The sequence below is a fragment of the Xylocopa sonorina genome, chromosome 12 (genome assembly GCF_050948175.1).
Source record: "Xylocopa sonorina isolate GNS202 chromosome 12, iyXylSono1_principal, whole genome shotgun sequence".
NCBI lineage: Eukaryota > Metazoa > Arthropoda > Insecta > Hymenoptera > Apidae > Xylocopa > Xylocopa sonorina.
The window spans coordinates 5,964,084-5,985,782 of NC_135204.1; the positions used below are offsets into that span (position 1 = coordinate 5,964,084).

At 44.7% G+C, this 21,699-nt stretch overlaps 4 protein-coding genes across 6 annotated transcripts in view; 2 read left to right on the forward strand and 2 right to left on the reverse strand.

Annotated features, from left to right (window-relative positions):
• LOC143429616 (uncharacterized) overlaps positions 1–21,699 on the forward strand; it is a 148,569-nt gene that overhangs the window by 3,100 nt on the left and 123,770 nt on the right. The window contains exons 4-8 of the mRNA XM_076905294.1: positions 897–1,020; positions 2,033–2,191; positions 3,901–4,098; positions 4,834–4,989; positions 5,105–5,328. Of these exons, the coding sequence (XP_076761409.1) occupies positions 897–1,020; positions 2,033–2,191; positions 3,901–4,098; positions 4,834–4,989; positions 5,105–5,209 (742 nt within the window). The 3' untranslated portion in view covers positions 5,210–5,328. The remainder of the gene's footprint in view (positions 1–896; positions 1,021–2,032; positions 2,192–3,900; positions 4,099–4,833; positions 4,990–5,104; positions 5,329–21,699) is intronic.
• LOC143429714 (uncharacterized) lies at positions 5,682–11,627 on the reverse strand. Its single transcript, XM_076905446.1, has 5 exons — positions 10,763–11,627; positions 10,043–10,380; positions 9,574–9,735; positions 7,614–8,043; positions 5,682–5,981 (listed from the first exon to the last, which is right to left on the reverse strand). The coding sequence occupies exons 1-5, from the start codon at positions 11,625–11,627 to the stop codon at positions 5,872–5,874; spliced, it is 1,905 nt and encodes a 634-aa protein (XP_076761561.1). The 3' UTR covers positions 5,682–5,871.
• Positions 16,656–19,582, reverse strand: LOC143430006 (aladin). Of its 2 annotated transcripts, none has more exons than XM_076905956.1 (6): positions 19,572–19,582; positions 18,211–18,601; positions 18,031–18,148; positions 17,491–17,960; positions 17,088–17,412; positions 16,656–16,970 (listed from the first exon to the last, which is right to left on the reverse strand). In XM_076905956.1, exons 2-6 carry the CDS (start codon positions 18,567–18,569, stop codon positions 16,674–16,676), a joined length of 1,569 nt encoding a protein of 522 aa, XP_076762071.1. In that variant the 5' UTR covers positions 18,570–18,601; positions 19,572–19,582; the 3' UTR covers positions 16,656–16,673. The 2 variants fall into 2 exon arrangements, with proteins under 2 accessions (XP_076762071.1, XP_076762070.1); XM_076905955.1 differs by lacking the exon at positions 19,572–19,582 and adding an exon at positions 18,786–18,888.
• LOC143429990 (uncharacterized) overlaps positions 19,195–21,699 on the forward strand; it is a 53,508-nt gene continuing 51,003 nt past the window's right edge. Inside the window, exon 1 of one of the 2 annotated variants that reach the window (XM_076905908.1) lies at positions 19,195–19,523. In XM_076905908.1, coding sequence (XP_076762023.1) covers positions 19,469–19,523 — 55 coding nt within the window. In that variant the 5' untranslated portion in view covers positions 19,195–19,468. The remainder of the gene's footprint in view (positions 19,524–21,699) is intronic. The other variant, XM_076905909.1, reaches the window with a different exon arrangement.

Consider the following 21,699-nt stretch of genomic DNA (forward strand, 5'->3'; position numbering starts at 1 on the left):
ACCCTGGACAAAAGAAATTACACCTCCAAGAAGCTGCAAGAAAGGAAGGAAACGGGCCATTGATCAAACGCAGTGTTCTTCGCGCAGAACTGGGAAAAATAGGTATTTAAAGTAGACAATTGAATATTTCTATGCAAATAAATATCATTTTTCCTTCGACTAACAATATTTCTTCTTTTACTGATTTAGTGTTTACGAATTTCATGTCGTTTAAAAGGAACTGCACAAGTGGTACGTAGAGGAAGACTATTGCGAAGCTAATTGTTCAGTATCATTAAATTCACACCAAATTTGAATATAAATATTAACCAATATTTGCTCGTTCCACAAAGACAGAACGAAATAATATTTGCTCGCACACGTGTACCAATATCTGCCATTTCTTCGCACCTGGAATACCACAAAACATTCATTGCACACAGTATATACATTCTCCTAACGATATGATCAATAAAACAGCTCGTATCCAACTGATTACGACCAGCAGACGACAAAAACAGAGATCCAATACGATAATACCTCGCAACATCGATCTCAGAGTTCCCTACTTAATAAATACTACGAATAACAACCATAGAAACAATACTAAGCAGCCCAATAAACATTTTCCAGAGTTGGATTTCAAATTTTTCCCGCCAAAGTTACCGACCGAGCGGAAATTCGAAAGGACGAGCCCTCGAACGAAGCGTAAAGGACAAGCAGCAAGATACACTCCTCGAGCAAGGGGCCGTTTTAAATGCCATAGCGCGTATTATTGATTATTCATCTCGCTCTCCTTCTCTGTATGTCCTGTTCCTCCTCCTTCGACCTCTCCCTCCCTCCTCCTCCTCCTACATTTTCAAAGTTCTCCCACCCCTCTGCGTGGCATCGAACCTATATAGGTGCTATAGATAAAGCTGGTTTAAAGGCTGGTGGCCGGTTTATCAACGGACCAGAGAGACCATGCGGTGCTACCTGTTCAGTTCGAGCTGCTCCCTCGCGGCCATTCTGGCCGTTGCGGTCCTCGGCCATAGTGCCCTGGTGAGTGGAAAATTTTTCTTTATGCAATTTCACTTTCAACGTGTCAACCGTTGATCCACGGTTCGCACGCGATGCTAGCTGCTACCTCTTTCACCGACCGGTATCTCCGCATTGGACCATTTTTTTCTTTTCTAATCGGCAGATTTAACACGAACGTCTGGCTCGTATTTATGTAAGACTGTTCTTCCGGTACATTGAGCAACATGTTTTTGTTGCTTTTTTGTTATCAACAGGTTGAATGGTGTCGCTAGTTCGAATAAAGATTGGTTTAAGTGTTAACAGGTTTTTGAAGTTCGTATTAGGAGGTTTGTGGAATGTTGATTATACGTTTTTGTTTTTTGTAGATGTTGATGGGTGCTTTGGGAAATTGTTATTTGATTTACTGTTTGAGAGGTTTTTTATATTGTTGTTTTTGTTCTTGATGATAGAGAGTCTAATATTGTTGGTTGTTTATTATACTCATTTTATAGTTTAGAACACTCTTAATGCCATGTGGGAATATTATCGGAAATTGTCGAACGGTTATCAAATTTATGAGTGTAACTAAACATGTAACTACGTTTGGTTACAGTTTAAGTCGAGAGGTGAACGCTTTCGTCTTTAAATCTACTCTTCTCAGCGAACATTTTATGCTTTCCCTTGAAACCTGTTCGTTCACTACGATTTTACTCTTTTGCTCGATGGACAGTGGAAGATTTCCTGTTTGAAATATTTGAGAGACGCTTGTGTAAATGAGTAATTAATTTATTACGTAATATACAATGTCGTACAATTTTTTAGCATAAAGGAAAAAAGATAACTCACTGCCACGATTTGTGGTCCCAATTTGTTGATATTCAAAAGTATATCATTCGTATAACTTTCACAAATTATAATGTTCTGAAAATTTTACAGCACAATAATGTTTCGTAACTAAAACTGAATTTAATGTAATTTTATACGAAGAGATAATTAAATCGAATTAAGTATTGGATTCTGTAATCGACAGAGGCATTCTTTGATAATTGTGCAGGTGGCCAGTGACGAGTTGTCGGCTACGTTGAATGTTGGAGTTTACTACGAATCGCTGTGCGGCGATAGTATACGTTTCTTCAAGAATGAACTATTGCCGACGTACGATTCAGTGAAGGATTACGTCAAGTTTACTTTCGTTCCGTATGGGAAAGCATCGGTGAGTTCTGTTATGCCTATTTAATTACACTTACTGTATAGCCACTGGCTATAGTGAAGTCGCAAGCGATGCGCTTCAGACGTAGAGCTTGTTCTCTTTCTTTTCGAACACTTTAAAAAGCAAGCGTAATTCTCGTAGCTATAATAATAATTAATTTAGCTCGACAGCTTGCGAATCGACATAGCTCTCAAATAATTGGTGATTTCGTAACTTAAGTTCCATAATTGGCACTCAAGTGAAAGCAGACATTTTTCTTCGACGCATTTCACTCGTTTAAACAAACGCAAAGATAACATTAGTGAACGTCAGTAAAATTAACATTAAAATTAAGTACGTTAGTTGTCGAGTCTAATTGAATTTTTATTAAGTGTGATGAACCATTTGTTTAAATTGAACAATTATATTATTCTTTTGAGATCAGAGAGGAAATGATTGGCTAAATAGAAATTTCAATTCTCCTCAGTTTGATTAACATTTATTTAATTTAATAGAAAGCGATTTCATATAGATAAAGATTTCTCATAAAGAGATGTTCTTCTTGAATCAAGTAAAAATTTGTCTATATTGTATTTACAATATTCTTTATAATTATATATAAATATACAAGCGTGCAACTCCCAAACGAAATATCTTTTCATGTATACGTGGAGAATGTCTTAAAGAACAAAAAAGGACGGTGGTATCATCGCGATAAAATGTTCCTACCGTGAAACAAGATGGCCTTGCCAGGTTTTCCCGTTACTGTGTACATATTTACAATTAGTCAGAAAATTATTCACGCTATGTTTGGCACATCTGATTTACAACAAAGGATAACGAATGATTTCATTATTCTTTGGGCTGTCCAACAAACGAACTCGTTTTGTTATTTAGAAAACACTGTTTTTTCAATCTGTTACTCATTTCTTCTCGGATGAACGAAACACTTCTGGTATTTTTGTATCATAATAATAATATTCCATTCTTCTTCTATCTAGATACAGCTTTTTGTGATCATCGTGTAACGATTATTTACGATAACATTGTCTGGAAGCAATGTTCGAGTTCTGCCGCAGATTTCTCGGTTCGAAACGCGATTATCTCGCGTATCAGTTAAATGATTTAGAGATAGCACGTCGCGTTTTACGAGGACGACGAAAATTCAACGACAGCTGTGATCGCGAGACGAAGAGGTTTGTCGACGGACGACATTGCCTTGTTCATTTCGCAACATCCGCGCGAGCGATTACACGTTCTAAATTAACACACATTCAATATTACGCTGCGATTAGATAATTCTATAAATACAAGAAGAATCATACAAAAGGATGTGTTTCGTGATAACAAGCGACACAATGTAACGTATACGACAAGATTGCGAATAATAAAAATAATTTCTGAAACGAGATATTCAGAAATGTGAAATCAATTAATACTGCAGCAATAAGTAATATTATAATAATATTAGTAATTAATATTCAACAATAATAGCTACAAATTCAACAATGCTACTGATAACAATAGTTACCAATTTCATAGTGTTAACGATAATTATCGATGCCCAATTATGCTAACGATAACCAACGGTACTTAATAATGTCAATGGTACTTAATAATGTCAACGATAATTGTCGATATCCGACGCGTTAATGATAATTAACGGTGCTTAACGATGTCAACGATAATTATTGATGCTCGATTACGCTAACGGCAATTAAATTGATGCGCAGCAAACGAAGGATCCCCGTACAAACGAGTGGAAGTTCTCGTGTCAGCATGGGCCAGCGGAGTGCGAGGGCAACATGGCCCAAGCGTGCGCCATCCACGCGATTCAAAACGGAGAATCGGCTGAGAGGGTCCAAGACCTCACAATGTCTGTTCTCGGTTGCGCAATGTCCTCGCGATACCCACCAACATCCGTTCCGCAGGTAAAACCATTTATACGTTTCTTCTCTGTCGCGGCAATCACCGCCAACTGGCCGTCCGTGACCCTACGATAATTGCAAATTACCGCGCCCAACGAAATTGGTTTGCCCCAGCTATTTTCTAGCGCGAATAGCTCCATTATCGATGCCCATTCGCGTCGATCGTGGATCGCACTAGTTTTTTTTGCGCTTCGTTTAATTTGTTTCCCGATCGAGAACGACATCCTGCGCTCGGTGCAGTCTAATAGGGGGCGAAATGGCGTTTAGCGGGACCATTATCGGTGTTTTGATTTCGTTGTTTTCGATATAGCGAGGAGGTAACGTTGTTTATTTACGAAGATACGGTATTGATTGTTGAGCATATCGAGAGACGAGATAATGCTATTGTTAGAATGAAGAATATAAAAGCAGCGATAAAGTGATAAGATTGTTAGGTATTGTAGATCTGTTGGTTCATTCGACTCTGTTCGATTCTATGGATACTTGAAAAATTAAAAGTTACCTTCTTTTCATTCAGTAAAAGCGTATAATTAAAAGTGCTATGGAGGAAAACTTTTTTGTAGGCGATAAAAAATTAGAATTGCTACTTTTAACGTAGAGTTACGTGTAAATTAAAATCAATTATACTCGTCAGTTGCATCGAGATAAAGTTTTGGATTGACGCGTGTACACGTCGAACTCAGTTAACCGATTAAAGCAAATCTTCTCATAAAATGCTACCATCGTGCAAACTTCCAGTGCGCCAAGAAAGCAGGACTGAGCGAGCAGACCCAGCAGAGCATCTCTCAATGCATCGCAGGACCTCTGGCTAAAGAATTGCTGGCAGCAAACGGCGACCAAACGAACGCTCTGCAACCGAAGCTCTCCTTCGTCCCAACGGTGACGGTGAACGGAGTAAGTACCATAAAAATCGTAATTCAACGCCTATCGTATAAGCCTACAATTACTTACCAACCGTCGCTCGCCAACCGTGTAGGTTGTTGACTATCCCGGTTCTCATCACTTCCAGGTGAGCTCCGACGAGATCCAACGGCTGGCGCTTACGAATTTCCGTAAATTAATCTGCGACAACCTGCCCAAAGACGAGAAGCCGTCGCAGTGCAGCAGCGCTTGAAAATAAACGGTTGCTCAACCCCGTCGCCACTAAAAGATCTCTGTAGTGGGTCACACTGCTTTTTTATACGAAGCTTGCTGTAGCGGCGTGTCATCGCCGCAGCCTGGCTAAGAGGCAGGCTATCGACGTACCCCTGTGGTGGCGAAGAGAGAACGATTACCATTCCGGAGGATTCGTGAAGATTAACCGATTTTCCTTACAGATTAGAGCAATAACGTTTCGCATCTTCTACGAGACACCGCTATAGTGAGTCTTTTTCTAAGTACACGTAATAATCAGAGGGAAAAACATGGTTTGGATGCGTTTCTACGCTAGAAAGCTATATGGGATAATTTGAGAAAAAAGAAAATTAATCGAGTAATTATCTGGAAGCATCGGATGTCTTGTTTCTGGCTTGTATAACGAGTAAATAAATACCAGCGTTCCTCAGAGTCCTCGAGAGAGTACTTGGATGGTTAAACAGCATCGAGAGTGATAATCAAATCCGTATATTTAATCGTAGTATATACAATTGCCTATGTACAAAAATATATCTATAAGGTAATCGAGTCATCGTATAAAATCGAGTACAAAAGAAAGTGGGAACAGAAGTCCTTAGGAAACGGTGGCGTCGGCACGCGCGCCACCTGGGCTCACCCAATCCTCCCTCCGTGTCGTTCTCTTCAACCGTCGATGAAAACCGCGTCGTCGAGGCTGCTCAGTTCAAGAAACTGCTGCTCGATGTCAGAACCCAACTCCTGAAAGTCCGTCACCTCGTCCTCCACCTGGTAGCCTGTAAAGAAAGAAACGGGCATGAATGGCCGTCGAGACGCGCCACTTTCGCCGGCTCAATTAAGTCCAGCCGTGACCAAAAGCAGGCTTAACTACTGGATCAACTATATTGGCTTCAGTGACCAGTACAGATTTTAAACGAAGAACAAGTGGATCAACAGCGATCGTAGATAGTATCTGGTAGAAAATTACGCGTTTGCAGCGGACTGTCCTGATAATCTATAAAGGAAGAATCGAAGATCGACGGCCGCCAGGATGCGCCACTCTCGCCAGCCCGATTAGGGCCAAGACTCGACGAAACGCAGCCTGAACTGGTTCGTAAGTCAATTACACCGGCCTCCGTAGAGCGATTTGAAATAAAACCCGCACACTCGGCTCAGACGACGGGGGAGCGGATCGATGGCGGCGGTGTACGTATTATTCGGTTGAAAATCGCGGCCTCGAGAGGGCTGGAATTTAAAAGGGGCACGCGTGTGTCGCACGTGGCAACCGGCTACGTCTGTTTTGGCGCGTGCGTACGTGCGTGTGCTCCCGGCCAAAAAAGCCGGGAATATTATTTTAAGACTCTGTGTGGGGTAAACGCGTAAAGCGGCGAACCTCCTCTGAGATTATGCATGGCGGAGCCAAGCGAGCGCGCACTGTCATCGGCGTCGTTACCATTCACCGGGACAGAAAAAGGCAGCACGCGCGGACCCGTACAATAACGATTCGTACGGGTCGCTGGTGCAACGATCCCCAGACTTTTTGTGGAAACACGGGACGCGCGATGTGGAGAGAACGGATTCGGACGCGCACGGTGCTCTTTGCGTTTGTTACCGTGGTTGCGTCACTAAAGTATCGTTCTGATAATTATTTATTACGCTACTATCGTAGACCTCATTTTGCTAACTATTTGGTTGCAGTACCAAGGTTACTGGAACGGTTATTAGGCTAATTTAAGTCCTACTTTCTGTTTTTCTTAAAACCAAGGCTTCTGATGGACTTTAATTTCTTATAGAGATGAGTAGTTCGACTGTCTGTTGTGTATTGTTGGATTGGACCAATACCAATATCTTCCAGTTAGAAAATCAGGAACGTTTTAATATCATTGTGCTGGGTTTCTCATGCATTCCTTAAAGTCGAGGAATTTCAAGCGCGACTAAGATATTCGTATTACGAACGCATTCACTACGTCAATGTAAACGTGATGTTGGTACGTTTTTGGAATTCTTTGGTCACTAAGCGTACTGGGGAACGTATTTGATTTGTACGTGATCTCAACGAACTTCTCAGAGCTTTGCAGTATGAAATTGCAAATATTGAACCGTTCCAAAAGACTTTGCAATGCCAACACAAGTGTATCAAATTTCTCAAAACATTCACCAACTGAAAAATACTCTACACGCGCTTAAAAAATATATATTGCAAAGTAAACAAAAACACTTCTAGAACGAAATATTCGAGTATAAAAAATCGAAATCTTAGAAAGAAACGAAGCAAACAAAACTCTCAAAGTAAGAATACGTTCCACAATGGACAAATTAATAACGAAGATGGACGTAAAGGGAATAACGTTCACCACGGATTCGAACCGTGTCTCGTGGATCACGAACGATTAATCCAGATCTAAATTGACTAGAAAGATTCCCCCTACCTGTGCCGTCCACGTGCGACCCGCTGACGTCGTCGATGAGAAAGCGTTTCACAGACTCGATCGGGACGTACTCTTGATTGCTGTCAAGGTTCATGGAAATCCTATCGACCTGACACAGATTCGTCTGGAACAGGTCCGCGTCCTCGTCCGCGTAAGACTCAGAAGTCTTATACGTCCGATAATTCGATTCCGCGTGGTACACGGCCACCGTTTGCGTCTGTTGCTGGTGTTGCTGGTGCTTCGAGCTCGTTGAAATCGGATCGTGCCTGCTGGAATTGCTGGCGATGCCACCCGCGGTTTTACTGTCCGACGTCAGAGACAAATTCGACAGCGGCGTCGTTGGTTCCGAATGGTTCTTCACGTGCTTCCTCAGACTGGATGGATCTGTGTACCTCTTTCCACATCCGGTCACCTGGCAAGCGTACGGTTTCTGGAAATTCGAAGCACAGCTTTTTGAGATTTTTTTAAGCTTTTCCCTGGCTCTTCTTAGTGCTGTGATTCTTAGAGTTCTGATATTGATTTTTTAAATGAATTTTTGGGTGATTGGATGGAGAACCTTCCTAGGGTTGTTCGTAGATCATTTTTGTACTTACATTTACATAAATTAAGAACAGTGTAGGTAATTATGTAAAAGAGAGTATTGTAGCTATATTTGTGAAATTTTTAGTTGAAAGTTATCAATCTCTAACAAAATTGATGGTAATTATAATTTGTTAGAATGTGAGGGTTTAATTATTGAGTGATTACGGCAAATCTTACTTATTGTTAGCAATGACTAGTTAGATGTTGGTTATCTAGGGATTCGAGCAACGAGTGAGCAGATTTTTTGTTATCGATATCCTAAAATAGGAAATTTTTACAGTTCGCAGCAATTTGCATTTCAACACATGTCTAGTGACCTCTCGCGCTATAAAATTTCAACATTGCCGATAAGCGTATTTCTCTGCCCCATGGTTCAGAAATATTCCATATAATACTCGTTATGTAACGTTAATTGCAAAAAAACATTATTCGCGCTCATAGTAATTTGGATTTTGGTGATTGAGATAAGCAGCATCGGTTTTAGTTTTCGATTAATCGCGAGTAGCTTCTCGATAAAGCGTTGGACGTTCTCGTAGCGTGCAGAAATATTTCCGTCGTATACATGTTTGTTACTCGATTATTATTAGTGGGTCACCGATTGACTATTTGCAATCGGCATATTGCAATTTGTTGTTGGCTGTTTTCCTGGCTACGAAATAGCCGTGGACTGGAAAAGTATTTGCTCGATCGAAGTAAACATATTTTTCTGAAATTCATTTTGCTGATCCAATTACTTGTTTCTTTTCTTAACTCGAGGAAATTGTATTCAAATCGGAACATGACCGACATTTGATTCGTGGAATCTATTCATTAAAATCAGCGAATAACTACTCTTAAATGAAGTAAATGAACAAATTGTGCTCTAAAAAAATGGTAGGCAACTACGAACGAGAACGTAAGTTTAAATTTTTGGCTTAAATACGTATCTTTCTACATAAAATAATTCTGATAGTTCGTATTTAAAAAATCACATATTTAAATCAAACGAAATTTTGTCGACGCCAGCAATCGTTTCCAGTATAATTGAAAACCAGTTCAATTCAACCGTAGATACACGTAGACGTTCGAAGAACGTGACGAAACATCGTTCATCGATTGCGATCGTCTTCAATAGGAAAAGAAGACTTTATCGAGAATCGTGGCTAATATTTATTTCAAGGCATGCGCTGTTGTATCATCGTATCAATCATGCGCGGGCAGTAAATATCAAGCGATAATTCGCTTCGCGATTATGCAGTCTGCTCGTTCATTTCCTGATATATCAGCTGTACAAATTATGCAATGAACAGCCAGTGTTTCTTTATTCCTCAATTTCGTTTATCCACGCTCGACGTCATTCAGATGGAACAGCCGCTAATCGTTAAAACAGACAGCTTACCGTGTCGTAATGAGTCCTTTGATGCTTCGCGCGGTCGCTGCTGTTGCTGAAGGCCTTGGAGCAACCGCGATGCTGGCAGGCGTAGGGCCTCTCTCCAGTGTGGGACCTTTGGTGGATCTTCAAGTTCTCCAGCCGCGAGAACGCCTTCTTGCATCCAGTGAACTTTAACAATTTAACGCACTCGAGCTGATGAATACTTTCTCAACAAACCACTGATCATAGGATAACAATTACTACTCGAGCAATCTTTAGATACATAAAATTCATCGAGCAAACAAAAGTTTCGTTCTCAGAATCGAGAATCCTAATTTCCACGCGAGAAGCATCGAAAAGTAAGAAAGATAGCAAACAAAAATTTCTACATCTTTACACGTTCGATCGTTCTCAGAATCGAGAATCCCAATTTCCACGCGAGAAGCATCGAGAAGTAAGAAAGATCGCAGCTTCGATGGACGATTCGAACACCCACCGGACATTTATTGGGCTTCTCGCCACTGTGGACCCTCATGTGGATCAGCAGTTTGTATCTCGCGTTGAAGGGTCGCGCGCGCGGACATCCCTGCCAGAGGCAAGCGAATTCGTCCTGCCCTGTTCCAGGGCCCGCGTACGCCTCGCCCTCCTTGTCCTTCTCCTTGTCCCTGTCCCTCTGGACGCGTCTGCCGTGTCCGTGCGCGTTCGACGACGAGGACTCGACGTGCCTTCTCTCGATGTGGCGCACCAGACCCTCCTGTTCGGCGAAGGCGCAGCCGCAATCTATCCATCGGCACTGATACGTCGACGTCAAGCTCTCGTCCGTCGTGGAACAGTCTGAAGCGGAAACAAACGTGTCATCGACGTGTAAACAGCCTCGTGGACCCTGGGGCCCTGTTAAGGAGCCTCTACTTGGAGCTACTTGTTGCACTTGAGATAAGGGGCAGAAAAAAGGAACGAACGGGAGTTCGAGAGGTGTAGCTCAGTTGGCCAAATAGTCCCTGTTTACTTGCGGTGTTTGTAAAACGATGGAACAGTTTGGTAGTCTCCTAAGCGCGTCAGGTGCGAGGGAATTAAGAAACTGGAGACGCTACGAATTTTCGTCTGAGCATATATCATCTCAAATGAAGTTACATCGCGTTGCAAAGCAGAGAATAACGTCACGATACAATTTCTCTGAACCCAGTACTCGCATTTAAACCTGAAACGCTAAACTTACCGTAAGATTTATTCCGTTTCTCTTCACTGGCCTTGGACACAGGCACCCTTCTATCAGTCAACAGCAGTCCCTCGTTCCTAGGCAGAACTACCTGGTTCCCAAACCCGTCGTCCAGCCCAGCATCATTGACGAAATTCATCGTGGACACCGTGGACTGTTGACCAGAGACCAGATGCCCAACCGCGTAACACGACCCGTTCAAATTGGAGAACGGATCCTGCAGCTCCTCCAAATACGTGGACGACGGCGAGGACGGCGACTCCACGTTGCACAGCAACGACGTTGGGTCACCTCTGATTAAACTGAGGTCGAACTCGTCCGTGGCTGCCTGCATGGACCCAGTGAACGCTTGGTCCTCCGTCTGGTTGTGCAGTATAAGGGGCAACGACACCGACACGTCGTCCTGGTACTCCTGGTAGTCCTGGTAGCTCTGGTACTCTGGATAGACAGTGTTGCAGAAGGTCCTCGAGAAGGAGAACGCGGAACCCACGGAAGGTAGCCTTTGCCCATTGGAGCAGTCGGACAGTTCACTGAAAACGGCATTGTTCCAGGTTGGCGTGGTGGCCTCGCTGCTGGTGCTCCCTGGCGATCTGTCCGTGGTCGAGTACGACTGACAGGGATACTGGAAGACGGTCGTCAGCTGGTCCCAGTCCGTGTACTCCTTTGGACTGGAATTGTTGGTCAGCACTGGGGAAGGGACGCTGTCCGCGTGAGAGGTGACCCAACACGACTGCTGGCTGTTGCTGTTTATCGCGCCGATGGGCGCCAAGTGCAAGGTGTTGAAGTCCTCCTGTTTGATGCTCTTCGTGACCGCCCGCTGCACGTCCTCCTCGCCCCTGGTCACGTGGTAGTCCTCGAGGTGCATTCTGGTACAGCCTACAATGTTCGTGGGCGAGGTTAGTGATCACGGTTTTTCCCTTAGAGGAAATTGGCGCGGGTTTGCGAAATTGTGTACGGTAAGCGGATGAAGCGAGCCGCGAGTGGAAAGTTACGGAGACTCTGAAAACACGAGCCGGGATGTTGCAACGAGTCACGCGTGACAGAAGGCGATAGCGGCGCGAGTAGCCGCGGCCAGCACGTGAATCGAAGCGGCGTTCGAGGTACTTCTGGCGTTTCTCTGGATCGAGCTGTCACATCGATCGCGTTGTGAATGAAAAGCGAAACGGATATGAATGCACACTCGTGGCCACGCGGGACTCTCGACGAGAAGTTAATCTCAATTATTTCTGTTCCAGATTAGCTCGATGCTCCCGATGGTTGTTAATCCAGACAACATAACTGTGCGACACGATCAACGTGATACCGTCTCGCTCGACTGCAATATATACTTTACGTAAGAGAAATATTTTTATTCACTCTTCCTTTCTCGATCATCGGTCACCATTCGAATTAATTAACATAACTTCGATTTTCCAGACACTGCGACCGCTAGATACTCGCTTGTTTACCAACGTGCACGATATACAAGTGACTTTTCATTCAGCATTTCTGTGCGACATCGATTTTATCGTCGTCCCCGATACTTTCCTCGCAGTTACGACCATCCGAAATCACCGACGGACCAACACGAGTACACTATTCCGCAAGCGTCGACCTCCGACCGGCGGAACCGGCCGATCGCGCACTGTCCACTTACAGGGCCCGCGTCACAGATCAAACTCGCCAAACAAACTCCACTGTCCCGCGAAAACTCTCTTCCTCGGCTGTTCTTCCGCCGTGATAAGCTTATCTAGCGACAAGGTCAGTTGACGCGCGGCCGCGCGGATCGAGCGGGCGCAGGGTGGCCCAGCGGCTGGACAAACGCGCGCGTCTCTACCCTTGCGAGTCCTGAAGGTAGCTCGGCTGCGCACCCGTTCCCGCGTCTTCGCGACGACTATCAGCCAGGACAAGACATCGCTGCGTTTCTTCCAGCGTACGACACGGGCAACATCCCCTCCAGCCCTCTGTTGGGAGCAAGGGAAGAAGCCTTCGAGAAGGGTACGCGCCGCCCACTCGCGTGGCCGCGCTTCGTTTCCCTCAGGGACACGCGGAGCAAAGAAGAAGAAGAAGAAGAAGAAGAAGTGGAGGAGGAGGAGGAGGAGAAGCGAGGATCCACCGGCACTTGTGCATCTCCGTGTGCACTTGCCTCGTCCTCATCGGTTTCAGGGTGGCGCGGCACATCTGCGCGCGCGTCTGTCGTCTCCCTTTTTCCTGGCTGGCCCGTTCGAATTCGTCTTCCACGGGCCCTTTTTGCCCGCGACTAGATTCTCGGAACGATTATGCCCGATGGGCTTGTCTCTTCGAGGCTGATGAACCGCTCGTACGGTTGCGTCATTTGTTGTTTGGCGCCTTAACGGTGTCCCTTGGGGGTCCCGCGATCGGTAGCGACAGAGGATGATCGATTGGCCATGATCTTGGTTGGTGGAAGGCGGTTTCGCGTTGGTCGATCGGGTGAGTCGATGCTACGCTGTGTGGAGTGACGGTGGGACTGAGTAGCAAGTTTTTGGGCGCTGGTGACAAAGGGGATTTTAATAAGCGCACGGAAGAATGCAGAGAAGAAATGGCCACGAGTTATTTGTAGCGCACAGAAGTAGGGGCGTATAAAAATTGATGGTTAAATAAACAGCTTGAAAATTTTCCATTAGCAACTGACTCATCTCGCAGTACTTTTTATGTCGTGCAAGAACATCGTTCGTAAAAGAGTCAGTAATCGACACGCATACGAATTTCAATTTTTTGCGGACGAATATGTTTCTAGGTATTTCAGTAACTGTTTCGAACTTGGAATGCATTTAAAGGAGGTAAATGATCAAGGCCTTTTGATTATAAAAATATAACTTTATTCAAATTTCAGAGCTTTCGAAAGCTCTCGCTTTTAAAATGAAATTTACACAGTATCTCGCACACAATCGCAGTTCTGTTAACAGTAACAACTTTTACATTACTTACAGCATCTCTCAAATTGACCTTTTTCCTTACTTTCTAATTATCATATAACGATGCGCATCTTTAAAACTGCAGACTGACGCCATTACGAGTGGTCCACTAAAAAACGGACTCTCACTGTCCCCGGGTCACCCCCGTCCGTTTCATTTCTGAGCCGGTCATCGACATGGAGGATCGATCCCTGCGCCGCACCCGCGACGATCGGCACCTCTTTGAGAATCTGTTAAGGAATATTTCACGTCGAGGTGCAGCGTGGCAAGAGACAGAAACAGAGAAAGTAGCCGTGGAGGGGGTGCTTAGGCCGATCTTTCGTCGCTCGAACCCCGAGAATCGGGTGCCGGGCAAAAAACGTAAAACCAGCTGCCGCACACGCGTCACTTATTAACAACAGCTTCTTCGCGCGCACACATGAGGGCAAGTCGTTCACTCCTTCCTCCTATTACAACCTACTATTATTTCACCGACCTCCCCGCGCCTCCTCCCGACGACTCGTATCTCTGCGTCGACGAGTTTCGCGCGAATAACCACAAATATCGGTGCCGCATCGTTTCCGAGTCGCGCATCGCGCGGTTCGCGTCTACGACGATCCTCCTCGGGGTAGCCAGCGTCGGTTGCTCAAGAGGGGGGTGCAAGTGGCGGGTTCCTAAGTGGGTCCAAGGGTAAACGAACAAGAATTTCGTCCGACGGTGGCTCTCTTGGCTTCCTCTATCGGGAGGGTGCACTTTTTTCCCGACTGTAATTTAAATTGTGTTAAGTGCGCAAGTATTTGTTGATTTACGATTTGTAAAAAGTGTGGCTGCGAGGGAAGGGGGGAGTTTTAATTGCTTTTGAATGGAGTTTACAGAGGATGGAGTTGGGATAAACGGAGAAATGGGAGCTTTAGATGGTTCGAATGATCGAGCTCTCATTTCGCTTGCCACGCATTCTCAGATGTATAACGTAAAAGTGAATCCAGTCTGGGTAAGAATGCATTTCCAACATCGTGCAATAATTGAGACCACGTGTGCAGCAAGCACACGAATACAAGAATTGAACGAGGAAATGCAATTTAAAAAATGTAAAATGTTAAATGAGAAACCCATTTCTCTTCTTCAAATCCTTATCGCGACCATAATCTCGATCTCTGTACGATAATAACGCAATTTATTGGCAATAATGGAACGTTGAATCCCAGATGCATTGTTATGATCGCTTTAGCACGATCCTCGGAAAGTCAGGCTCCATCGAGGCAGACGCGCACACGCTGAAGCGCCTCCGTGCGTCCTCCTACTCACCCCTTGCACACGGACGCGTGTGCATCTCGGCTGGTGCACTCACGCGCGCAGACAAGAGACACGCACACAGGGGCCGGCGTGCGTTCACAGTTGCATCTTATGGTCGGGTTATACGTCATATTACGGGTAGATAAGTGATAGAGTGGCACATGTGGCCTGCCAGCCCTCTATGCTTACATTATACATACTATGCCCGCTCTCGACCACGCTTTTTTGCCCGGGCACCTGTCAACTCCGTTCGTACCATAGTCACCGCATGTGTACGACTGCCATTAAAATAAATATACTGGAAAAAGGATTTCGATCGTACACCCCATACGGATGCAATAACAGAGCGAGAATGGAGGAGGGAGGGTATTGAGAAAAAAACGAGAAAAGGAAAAGAAAGAAAGGTATCTCTTAACGAACGCTTAATCGAAAGGGAATTCGATATTTTATTTAGCGATTCGAGTAGGATCGAATTGTTATTGAGCGTTCGTTGGATTGATAATTAAGGGACGACCCTTGATTTTAAATTTCGCTAGTACTTCGAAGTATCGCGAAGAAATGGATTTTAACTACTTTGCCTATTGTTGAGAATCGTGCATTTTTATCGATGAGTGATTTTACTGTACGAACTAAAATTTGTGAGGAATTATTAGATGATCGATTCATTTCTTAGGTCAGTTTCAAAAAGGAGAAATTTTCCTATGTTTCATCTGTCACGTCTGAATAATAAAAATATTTTAACTTGAATTTCCACTGTATTTCCAATTCGTACGATCAAGGGTTACAAAATATAAACCACGCGCAATATCTTAATGCTTTGAATCTGACAGTTTTAAGGCAGTGAACGGGTGAGGCTAACATGTGTAGGCTACTGACGACGTAGCCGCCGCACAAAATGGTAACGCGAAGGGTTAACTCGAGGGATGATCTTTAAATCGGACTCGACCGAAGCAGTGTCAATAATTAAGCTAAGTTTATTTTCAAAAGGATATGTAAAAACACGAAAAAACGGTAACGAGGTGATTAGACGGTGCAATGAAGGCACACGCTCCTTAGTCATAAATGGCCAATCGATTTTAAGTGAAATCCATTATAGCTTAAGAATGCTGTGCGGTTGTAATTTTCCTTCACAGCGTATTCCACGAAATCCATATTTCACGAGCTATACCTTTCGTAAATAAAGCGACAGGGCGAGATGATGACAAACTACATTCGTGGGGCGTGTATTTAGGGTGACGGAGTTTCTAAAACGATGGAAGCCGGTTAATTTGTGTTTGGAGTTGTGCGGCTGTGGCGGTGGATAGGGAATGTATTGGAAATAGTGCGGGGCGCATCGCGTATGTACGTGTCGGTGTTCAGCATTCGGTCAAGCGGCGTAAAAATAGAAAGACGTGCGCTCTGCATGTGACTTCGTATAATTAGGTACCGAACCCGAGAGCTGTCGCGTTGTATATCCCATACGTTAGGAAGCTAGCGCATTAGAGCTTAACACGGCTGCCCAGCGATGCTTTTTTTCCTCGCCCTTACGCGCGCTGACTGAATCGGTTATGAAATATTACATAACATCCCTGTCGGAACGCGGTGCGCCATTCGAGAACATCGTGTCGCGTACAAATTTATACAACGATTTATTACACTGTCATATACCCAATTTAACAAAAATGTTTGGCCCCTCGCGAGCAAATAAATGGTCGAAAAATGAGGTCTTACTTGAGTGGTAACGATTAACAGTAGGTGGTGCTCAAATTGAAATTGTACGTGTCGTGTCTCAACGAGAATGCTTGAGACGTGTTCATTGTGAGCACGGCTTCCTTCTCGACTATTGGGAAATGTTGTATGCGACCGCTGCTCCACGCGATTGTTAAGCACACCATATTCGACTCCTCTTTGCACTTCTGATAGAAGTTCATGCAGTTTGGAATCTCCCCTGGAAATCCCTTGATAAGGCAGATTGGTTTGATGCCGACAACTCGCGATAAGTTTCCTACTTGCGTTTTAACCAGTGCTACCCAAGGACTGTCCTGAATGATTAAACAAAAATTTTCGTTAGAACGTGCAACTTACAGTTACGTTTCTTTTTAGTCTATAAAGGTTTGTTGCGCGTTAACGCGGATCGAGAACTGAAAGTAAAACGATACCTGGAAGAGGATAGCAAGATATCTTCCAGTGGGATCCCACTCCATTGCTATGATTCGACCACCGACAGTAACGCAGTCGTCATTTGACGAGAAAGTGACTTTCGTTAAATCTATTAATGGTACAGCCATCTTCACGTCGCCCAAACATGGCTTCTTAACGTCAAAGATATTCTCTTGCAATGGCAAGGAAAAGATTGTAGCGGGATCTTCGTTTGATGCGAACAAAAGAGTCAAATTCGGACCGAAACACGCAACTGCTACGCGACCATGAGGCACTGTCCACTTATCAGCATGCCACAGTGCTGCTACGCCAGTGTTCCAAACTCTGTATATAATTATCAATAAATTAAATTATATTTCATATAATATAAAAGTGGATAGTAGGAGAAGCGATGCGTTATACCTGAAGATGTTTTTACAAGTAGCTGAGAACAATTGAGAGCCGCAAGGTGACCAACGTGTGAAGCATATACCACCACCGCCAACTCTCCTCAACGGAACACCTTCCTTTCTAGAAGTATCCCAAATAATCATGCGTGTATCGGCTGGTGAGCAAGACACCAATAAATCACCCTGTGGATGCCACGTAACGCTTGTCACAGGAGCATGATTTCTTTGTTTTAACAATATCGCATGACTAAGGGAATTACTGGCTGCTCCCAACTCTATCGTCCAAATCAAAACACCAGTGTGACATGCCACCGCTAGCTCTTTTCCAGCAAGAGGTCTCCAACTGACGCAGCAAATTGATTTCTGTGCGCTGTGCCTCAATACAGGAACCACTGGCAGTCCTTGGGAGAAGATACGTATACGATCGTCTCTTGTGACTACTGCCAATCGCGAGCAATGCGGATGCCAAGAAAGACATCTGATCTAAAAATTAACATTGGAAGTAAATTACATGTTATATTAAAAACATAAATTAATTACAATTAGAACATACAAGAGATATCTCCCAATCTCTCGTGTGAACTACATCTGCGACCGATCCATTGCCAGAAGTGGGTAAAGCTTCTCTCTGGTGTGTCCCTTTATCGATCAAGTCCAGTATCCATTTAAGTCTGAAATTAGAATTATGAAGTTAGATCAAATTCCAAGTGTACATGAGAAATATTAGTAATACCTCGTGGCTATCCAATGTAGGGCTGGTGTAATTTCGTACGGCTCTGAAGAAGCAGCCAAGCAGATGGCTTCTGCTAACCCTTTCTCTCTGCATATACTAGCGATTCTCTTGAAAATACTATCGTGAACAGGCAGAAATAGATCACCAGCGTGAACGGTACGCGCTGTCTCACGAGTGGCGAGAATATCCGGAGCAATAGAGACCTCTGGATACTCTCTCAAATATTTAGAGAATGGTTGCAATTCATCCGTTAAATTCTCATAATTGCAATAATGCAAACTGTCTCTAATAAACGCAACTGTGGCTGTCTCGTCCAAAGAAGGGGAATCGAATTCCTGCAGTGACAGTATCTTCATCATGACTACTCGCTTTTCGTCTTCGCTCGATTAACCTATAAACAGGAGACATGAAACAACGAAACGATGCGTTTCTTAAATCAAACATTTTCATGTTAGATTTCGTGAACCATCGATTGTCCGCGTACAGAATGACCATAATCGTTAAAACGAGCAGCGTTCGATCAAAATCGAACAGACATTTTCGCGACGAAAATGAATATCCCCGTGTACAAGTACCTGAAAACGCCTGAAGCCGGATAAAATGGTGGGCGATAGTTTATACCGGTTACCATGGCAACAACCAATCGTGACGTGGAATCATTACAATAACGCGCATGCGTACGATTGGCTGGCATTCAAAAGATCTCGCTGATGAACAGAAACTTCCAGTCGATTTTGCTGCCGTGAGTTCGCGTGACACTCGTTAACCGCGAGTTCGTACGTCACGATTTGCCTTAAAAATGTCGCGTAGACGCGTGCACCGTTCGAGGAACCGTTGTAATCGCGTGGACACGACGAGAAATTGAACACGCGGCGGGACGCGTCGAACGTGACAGAGACAGAGGTAGGGGATCGTTTGTAGCAGGGTGGGGACGAAAAGGGACGGGTGAGGTGGGGACAGCAGTATGCGGTCGCTATTCGTGCGGCGCGGATTACGTATTAGAGTTGTCTTCTGCTAGAGGCAGGCCTCGTTCGCCAGTTCGTTTCGTTCCAAAAAAGCTTCCCTCTCGACGACGACTATCGTCAACGCGGAACACATCGGTCGGTGGGCAGTTGATAAGATGCTGCCGCGAAGGTAGTGGCGGCCGTCGATCGCGATCAATATGATTTCGGTGGAGCTTTCGTTGTAGAAAGTCGGCCGAGATCGCTGGGGTGACGAGAGACAGAAGGGAGGAGGACCAGCTCGGTCTTCGCCAGAGATGGGCAAGAAGGGCTCCAAACGAAAAACTCGATGGAGAACTCTCAGCATCGGTGGTGAGTGTTTCTTCTTCCCTCGCCTCTCTTATTATCAATGAAATTTACTTTCGATTCGCACGAGTCACTTGGAAAACGTCCTGCGCCTCCTCCGTCGAAGACCATCGCGAGTGTGTACCCTCGCATGCTCCCAGGTCTAGCCATCGATCTATCAGCGGAAAACGAGCGTTATCCGGACACAGCCCGTGGGACGTTTCTCGTAGAACGTATCCAGCTCGCGAATCTTCCCGTTTCCTTTATGCGTCGAACGTGTGTGCATCCTGGCCACCATCGTGGCCGTGATCCGCTCGCACCTTCGATCCCTTCCATACGCGTAACCCCGCGCAATCTCTGCTGATCTTTCGAAACCGCGAAAAATATCTAAGACGGCCTCGCGAATCGTTTTGCTCGACGCGACCGTCTGTCGCGTGCGTTAGTCTTCTTTTTTCTGCTTTTTTTCTTTCCTTCTAAGCGAGCGGGGGGAAAAAACGCGTCCCCGTTGCGATAAACAAGGGCACGGGACGATTGTTGCGTAGATGAACGAGGCTACAGCAGGCCGTTTCGTCCGGTGACAGCGCGTGATATTGCGAGCGAATTTCGCCGTTCCGTCCGGGACCGCTTCCCAGCCAGGCATCGATCCGTGGCACCCTCCATGACTTTCCTCCATCGTCGACATGTGTCTAGCTAAAGCGAGCTGCCTCTACACGCGACCTTACGCCAACGTCGACGCTCCTCTCTCGCGTTCGTATCGTTCTCCTTCTCGGTCGTCGAAGGTGTATCTACGACGACCCGTTCCCATATGACACTGCCTCCATCTATACCCATCCCCGTGGCGCGTTCCAGCGTCAACCTTTTCACGCGGAAACCGTGCGCCGTTTTTCGTCAGCACGCCGCGTGCGCTCCATCAAGACTCTCGTTTCCGTTTCGCGATTTTTCCACAGAACGTTACCACGTCTCGCTGTCGCGGCGTTGAAACTCGCAGCGAGTTGATGTTCTAACATCCAAGGGGGTGGCTCGCGAGGGTTGCGTTCTGACGCATGGGAATTCCATTTGTCGATGGATAATCTTTTGTATAGTCGAGCTTGGTATAATGCGTGAACGATGTGGAATGTAGAAGTGTATCTTTAAAGCATCACGATGAGTTTGGGAAATTTGGTTAGGTAGATGATTGTTAACCGCGTGTCATGGAATGTACGAGGGGGGTGTAAAGATGGTGGGTATCCGTATGTTGCTGATGTACGGAGTTTTATTAAGTGAGAGAAAAAAACTGTCTTTCTTTCTGCTTTTTTATATATTTTAGGAAGATCAGAAGAAAGTTGTGTTATTCTTCTAGCCGTTTATCATGATGTAATAGAAGAAGTGTTCTTGAATTGTGGTTTACATTTTTTTTGTTTCCCACGGAAACACGTGCGCAGCTGATTACTCGTTTCGTTAGCGTAACATGTGATTCTTGGCAATGGCGGTACCGAGAGTTGCGAGCTTTGTTTTGTTTGTAATTTAATTCGTGATAAAATGTGTTATATTCCGATGTGATGCTTTGACCACGGTCGAATGGTACGCATGCACGTAAACACGTTAGGTTAGAGCGTTTAATGAGCTCTTGGCATACCGACAATCGTCAAATGTAACGCGCTGCTCCAATTTGCATTTTTCAGCGTACCCGTTTGCGCACACACTTTTCGCAGGCAGTTTAAATCATCTCAGGCCCCCACGCATTTTTCTAACGCGTCGGTTTTTCTCTATGTACACACGTACATCACATTTCATTCAAAGCTTATCAGTCTAGCTCGTGCGTTATCTGTGTCCGATAACGCTCGGAAGCTTCGCGTTCATCTAGCGTTAAATGGCTCAGTGTATTAGTTAAGACGTTCTTTTTTTTCTTAGCACGGAATGCAGATTCTGAATACCATTGAAATTTTATTATACAATTTCTAAACTTTCTTTTCTTTTACTAGAATTCGTGCCGCTCGCGAGTACACAAATGTGTTCGACCATAAACAAATTATTTCGTTTCATTTCCATGCTTTCACTTCGGTGTACCGAACGGACAAGTTATGGTCGTCGATTTAAGTCCTAATTGGGTAATCTGTATTCAAAGGGGTAGTCAAATACAAACGAAACGGTGATCTCTATGTCGAGCGTTATCTGGAACAGCCGCCCAACGCTTTTACGTGTTTACGCGTGTAATCTTTCGAAT